This window comes from Oratosquilla oratoria, chromosome 5 (assembly GCF_046742065.1).
Source record: "Oratosquilla oratoria isolate Oo_2021 chromosome 5, ASM4674206v1, whole genome shotgun sequence".
Classification (NCBI taxonomy): Eukaryota; Metazoa; Arthropoda; class Malacostraca; order Stomatopoda; family Squillidae; genus Oratosquilla; species Oratosquilla oratoria.
In genome coordinates, this window is record NC_134781.1 from 30,877,516 (window position 1) to 30,884,686 (window position 7,171).

The 7,171-nt window shown below is 40.5% G+C and overlaps 1 protein-coding gene across 1 annotated transcript in view; it reads right to left on the reverse strand.

The window, feature by feature from the left end:
• Window positions 1-955: 955 nt before the first annotated feature.
• The window catches only part of LOC143025435 (17-beta-hydroxysteroid dehydrogenase type 6-like), a 13,287-nt gene continuing 7,071 nt past the window's right edge, over window positions 956-7,171 (reverse strand). Inside the window, exons 4-6 of the mRNA XM_076185100.1 lie at window positions 6,657-6,810; window positions 3,351-3,533; window positions 956-1,112 (exon numbers count right to left, since the gene is read on the reverse strand). Of these exons, the coding sequence (XP_076041215.1) occupies window positions 976-1,112; window positions 3,351-3,533; window positions 6,657-6,810 (474 nt within the window). The 3' untranslated portion in view covers window positions 956-975. The remainder of the gene's footprint in view (window positions 1,113-3,350; window positions 3,534-6,656; window positions 6,811-7,171) is intronic.

Genomic DNA, 7,171 nt, shown 5'->3' on the forward strand with positions numbered 1-7,171 from the left:
AGAGAATGTAATGGAGGCACACATACCGAAATAATTTCGTCAGGATTCGAACTTACTGGGAGCTTACTTCCCCAGTCTGCGTTCCCAACTTCATTTATATGGTGTGTTGCTGTTTGTGTTTTGATTGTCTTTTTTTTGTTTGCTTTTTTTTGTTGAGATGATCTACGTCATCATTATATCGGCTGTCAGGGAATCGGCGGGCTTCTTTTGAATGTTGGATGTCATGATTTATACCTGTATAACATAATTAAGAAAATTCGTATTAAGAATATAGTGCACGCTTCACCTGATCCATTGTTGTTGCGATAAAGAGTGTCCTTCATCCTCTTGTCAGACGTCCCTTATTTTCTTATACTCTACATTTGCCTACATGAAGCAAAACTCGCACACTTGTAAATACTACACACACCTAGTCCTCACATTAAGGACGTATCCATCACCATGAATACCCAAACAGATGAACTTGAAGCTCTTCCAAATTTGGAAAAAGACCACGAGCAAGGCAACTCACATAGCATCCCACGGAATCTTTATACGTTGGTGGCTCACCACTTTTCTTCCTTTTTGAAAATATAAAACGACTCTCTATTTTGCCATTATCACTTGAACCTTTGAAGAATAACTTCCGTAAGGATAGGAATACGTATATAGTTTTTTTCTGGTACAATATACATATATTTTTTTTCCAACGAGGCACTGGCTACGCCAGTCTCTGCTTCGCAGGGTGTTCGGCCTTTGGCCTTTATTCATTTTCTACAAAATGAGAGACAAAAACAAAAATTCTCTTTTTTCATCTTCTCGTCTTTAGAAAATAAAAAACCGAGATATTCAACGCGCGGGCAAATTAATATTTAACGTTCTATTGACAAAATGTCACAATTTGTTTATCTTAGAAAATGAAAGATTTTTGACATTTTATTTTTCATATACGCTATGATAAACCCAGTCACTCCCCTGGAACTAGTTCTCGAGTACTTACTTGTATAGGGTGGGCTCGACGATGTGAACACTGACGTTGAACTTGTGCATTTCGAGGCGAAGAGCGTCGGCGAAGGAGAGGGCGGCGTGCTTGCTCATGGCGTAAGCGCTCAGTCCCGGCAGGGAGAAACGGTCTGAGGGCGGAGGAGATGGGCGTGAGTGCGTATGACTTGTGGGCGTATGTGGGAAGAGGGTAGGTCACTGAGGCCTGTCTCTCTGTGAAGTTTACATGTACTGTATGTATGTATGTATGTATGTATGTATGTATGTATGTGTATGTATGTATGTATGTATGTATGTATGTATGTATGTATGTATGTATGTATGTATGTATGTACAGTATGTACAGTATGTATGTATGTATGTATGTATGTATGTATGTATGTTTCTGTCTGTCGTTCTGTGTATTTATCTATCTGTCGTACTATATATCTATCTCTATTTGTCTCTGTCTCTGTCTATATGTCAATCTCTGTCTGTTTTTCAGTGTCAATCAGTTAATCACCTGTCTATCTGTCCATTTGTCAGTCACTCTTTTTCTATCTTTCTACCTGTCTGTCTGTCTGTCTATCTAAGCTCTTTTATGTTTCCGGCAGTATATCCAATAATATGTCAGAATGTCAGTCTGTTTCTTTGCCGATGTTATGTCATTAACATAAGTTATATACATATTTTGTGTGTGTCTTTCAGTCTTTTTGTGTGTCTTCCGTCTGTCTCTCTATACGTCTGTCTCTGTCACTGTGAGGCTAAACATCGAAACTATATAAAGATAAATTACAGGTATAAAGTAATGCTGTATAAATGTATGAATGAATTATAATAAAATTCAACATTTCATGAGCATACATACATAAATATATACATACATACTTACATACATACATATACATACATACTCGTACATACATACATATACATACATACATACATACATACATACATACATGCATACATAAATATATACATACATACATAAATATATACATACATACATAAATATATACATACATACATAAATATATACATACATACATACATACATATTCATACATATACATACATACATATACATACATAAATATATGCATACATAAATATACATACATATACATACATACATACACACACACATACACACACACACGCACACACACACACACACACACACACACACACACACACACACACACACACACACACACACTCACACACACACACACACACATACATACATACATACATACATACATACATATAACTCTTTTGAGCACCGGGATTTGCTTTATATATTTTGTTCTGGCCACGTAATGTGATTTTATTCAACCAAGCGTGGGACCCTGGGATCCCCGAAAGAGAGCAGACGAAAGAGAGAAGTGAAAAAAAAGTAAGGAAGATGACGGAGAGAAGGGCAGAGGAGTGAGAAGAGGATAAAGAGAAACAAGGGAATGAGTGAAAAAGAGAGACTAGCTAAAGAGAAGTAATGAAAAGAGAGAAAAGAGAATAGAGAGAAGAACACTAGACGAGGAGGAGGAAGAGAGAAGAAGGGGACGGATGTGGAAGAAGATGAGGTAAATGAGGAGAGTGAAGAAGTAAGAGAAGAATGAGGACGAGTGGGAATAAAGGCAGGGGAGGAAAGAGAAAGAGGAGGAAGAAAGGAAGAAGAAAAAGATGGAAGATCAGGTGAAGCAAGAGAAAAGGGAGAATGGAAGGAAAAGGACAAGGAGAGAGAAGAAAGGAGAAGACGAGAGGAGGAAGGAGAGGAGGAGGAGGAGGAGGAGGAGGAGGAGGAGGAGGAATAGGAGGCGAACGCCACCTGCGACAAGAAAACCGCCTGACGTCAAAAGGATTTTCTTTCTTTTTTTGTCGACGGAAATCTTGAGATTGAGATACGATAAGCGCACCGTGACACTCCATAACACGTGGCGTTCGCCCATGACTCGTTCGTGATACAGTTGTGACACGTCCGTGACACCATGTACTGATTTTCCATCATCGTTGTTACCCCACAACCATAGTATAGTTAGTTGGTCGTGTGTGTGTGTGTGTGTGTGTGTGTGTGTGTGTGTGTGTGTGTGTGTGTGTGTGTGTGTGTGTGTGTGTGTGTGTGTGTGTGTGTACGTTTGTGTGTAATAGTAGTTCCTGTATATGCAATACATCCCACACATGTACCGATATACATACATTGCATATACGTGTGTTTGAACAGTAAATTCACACACGGTTAATTTCCCTTCTACATAACAAAATCACTTTTCATAAACACACACACACACACACACACACACACACACACACACACACACACACACACACACTGTCAAAAATTAAATAAATAAAAAACATAGATCATTTCTGCAGGAAGTTCCTCTTACCTGCCAGGGAGGTGACAATGACGACGCGCCCCTCGGCTTCCCTGACGAGGGGAAGGAAGGTCTTGGTCACCCTAATCGGGCCAAGAGTGTTGACGTCGAGGCATCGACGGAAGATTTCTAAAGGGCACCACTCGATTTCAGTGAAGGAACCGACTCCAGCGTTGTTGACCACCGCCCAGAGGACTGTAAGAAGAAACAAGAAAATTGTCGTATGTTCATCTTGGAAAAAAAAAAAAAAAAAAAAAAAAAAAAAAAAAAAAAAAAAAAAAAAAAAAAAAAAAAAAAAAAAAAAAAAAAAATCAACTGATTGCCCTCCATACTTGTAGGTATAGTGGGATTTTTTTTTTTTTTTATCAATTTATATATTGCAAAAACATTGAAAAAGGAGATAGTGATAAAATAAGATATTCACGAAGGGCAGCTTCGGAAAGCTGGTTTGTTTTGAAATTCAAGTTTTTGAAATTCAAATGGATGGACACCTTAGAAGTAAAATGTTAAAACATCTGTTAGATTTTCTTTTCTGTTTACTCGATTTTCTGCATTTTATATCATTATGGACCGCCATGTTCTGTCATTGTTTGTCATTGTAATATAAAAACATGACGTCATATCTGAGGCAAAGTTCATCATTCGCCGAACCAACTCTGACGTCATCGTAAACAAACTATAATGTAACCAATAGTCCCTCTGCTTCCCTCATCTTCTAAATAATGTTTTTGCTGACCAAAGGTGAGTCAGGCCGATTCTATCAGCTCACAGCTGACCCAGTATTAGGCCACGTGAATCTCCTATCCGGTTGGTCAGTCCAGAGACGAAAAAAAAAAAAAAAAACCGGAAATGTAATCGGGAATTTACGTAAACTTTTCATAAAATGGACCACGCGCCTGCGCAGTGGATTATGTAAACGCACGTGCCTGTGTGCGTCTACGCAATTGTTACATACAGGAAGCCATTTGCGGTCGTCGGGTCTCATCTCTGTATCTTCGTCGATGAAACTGTGTGTGTGTGTGTGTGTGTGTGTGTGTGTATGTATGTGTGTGTGTGTGTGTGTGTGTGTGTGTGTGTGTGTGTGTGTGTGTGTGTGTGTGTGTGTGTGTGTGTGTGTGTGTGTGTGTGTGTGTGTGTGTGTGTGTGTGTGTGTGTGTGTGTGTGTGTGTGTGTGTGTTTATTATTATATGCTTGATTCTCATTTATCATTAGTTATCTCAATTTATCATCATTTACTATTTACCTGTTTTTTTTATTATTTAACTATACCTATGCATTTATTTATCCATTTTATTTATCATTTACATTATTATAGTTTTTAATTATTCATTTATTTATTTATTTATCATTAATATGATTTCTTATTCGCATCCTACCTAGATATGGACCAAAAGGTCTCTTGTCGGCATGCTCCATCTTTGTAATCCTTTGTAATATATATATATATATATTATACATATATATATATGTGTGTGTGTGTGTGTGTGTGTGTGTGTGTGTGTGTGTGTGTGTGTGTGTGTGTGTGTGTGTGTGTGTGTGTGTGTGTGTGTGTGTGTGTGTGTGTGTGTGTGTGTGTGTGTGTGTGTGTGTGTGTGTGTGTGTGTGTGTGTGTGTGTGTGTGTGTGTGTGTGTGTGTGTGTGTGCGTACGTGCGCTCGTGCGTAAAACAGAATTTTTTACATTTCTGTATCTGTACCTTTTCTTTAGTCTATCTATGAGCCTGCCATCTTCAATTACTTTCCATACCTGTTTATTTCTTTCTATACCTGCCTATCTCCCTGTCTGTCTTATCTCTACTGTCTGTTTGTTTATGTTTGTGCATCTCCTTCTATTTGTGGGGAACCCACACTTCCTCTCTGACTCACAAACCTCTGGAAATTCTAAGCAAGGCCCATACACCTGGACACACTTACCTCTATCCCCCATTCCCGGGGACCAGCCCCTTTACCTAGAGTGTTGGAGCATCCAGAGCAAGTAAAACGTAAGTACACAAGAACATAAGAATGAAGGAGACTACAAGAGATCCTAAGGCCTACACTAGGCAGTTCCATATCCCTTATCACCCGTTGTCCCTATCCAAAAAGTTATCTCCTCCTCTTAAAAAAACAAAAACAAAAAAAAAACAATAGTTTCAGCACTCACTACATGGTTACTAAGTCTATTCTATTCATTAACCACTCTTTTGATACACCAGTTTTTGCCTATTTCTTTTTTAAACCTAAATTTGCCCAACAATCTAAATCCATTACCATGAGTCCTGTCTTGCTGTCTTAATAAGATGACCTTGCCCGCATGCATCACCCTTGTTAAAGCCCTTGACCCATTTGAATGCCTTTATGAGGTCACCCGGCACTCTACGTCTTTCAAGAGAGTGCAAGCTACGATGCTTAAGTTTGTCATCGTATGGTAAAATGCTAAGCCCTTATATCATTTGGGAATCGTTCCCGGTATTGCCTGATAACTCATAACGCTGCGATGGCAAAGAACAAAGTGAAGACCCAAAGAAAACAACGTGAACACGAAAGAACACAAACATACTGACGAGTTCTCAACCCGCACCCTCAACTTTCTATCAAGACTCTTTCATTCATCAATCCCTCACTCGCCATCTCTCCCTCCATCCTTCCCTCCCTCCCTCCCTTCATCATCCCTCCCTCCCTTCATCCTTCCCTCCCTCCCTCACTTCATCCATCCTTCCCTCTCTCCTTCCTTCCATCCATCCTCCTTCATCCTTCCCTCCCTCCATTTCTCTCCTCTTCATCAAAGCCCTATCCTCTCCTCACCACCACCTGCCCCCTCCCTTTCCTTACCCCTCTCCCCTCCTCCTCCTCCTCCTCCCCTCACCTCTTTAGCCCCAGTCATACTATCACGATTTTCGTCAAATGTTGTGAATTTAAAAAGCTGCAGGACGATTTCGCCAACAGTGTTCTAGACTTCACTAGGGACAATTCAGCAATGTGTCTAATATTCGTATTTTAGGTTTAACTTTTCTTAGTTCGTCATTCAGCTCTCAACATATGACGCAAAGGTAATATGGCATCTGGAGATTCGAAAAATAAAAGATTGCAAACGAAGTCTTTTCTACCCAATCGAACTCACTTGAGTTGTGATAGTGTGACGGGAGTTTCACCCTCCTCTTCCCTCGCCTCCCTTTTCTTCCTCTCCTTTTCCATTCCCATCCCTTCCGCCACCTCTTTAGTCCTCCTCCTCCTCCTCTCTCCCCCTCATCCACTCCCCTCTTCTACACCACCTCCATCTTCACCTCCACTACTTCCATCTCCACTACCTCCTCCATCTCCACCTCCACCTTGACACTCACCTCTGTCCCCAAGGGTCATCTTCACGGTGTTGTAAGCGGCCTTGACGTCCTCGTCCTTGGTGACGTCGAGGGGGAGCACGGTGAGCAAGGAGGAGCACTCGGCCTTGAGGGTGAGAGCTCCTTCGCCCTCGGGAGAGAGGCAGCCGGCGTAGACCTGCGGCAGGAAGGTCGTGTGTTAAGTTGACATCGTTGTGTTCAGTTCACATCATTGTGTTAATTTCATATGAATGTGAAAAGTTCGCATCATTATATTGCCTCAAGACTGTCACACCGGATATCCGCTGCCCCACGACGGTAGCCAACGGTCCTCGGGTACGCAGGGAAGACATTTTAGATTACTGTCTGTGTTGTGTGAGTGTAGGGCTATTTCTTTATGGCCGTGATTCTTCGATTACTTTTGAATCTGTACAATATTTTGTACATTATAGTGCACTCTACATATACACTATCCTGTCACAAGATGTAAAAGTGATTTCTCTGTTTCTTGATTACTTTTTCTCCGTTTCTCTTTCAAA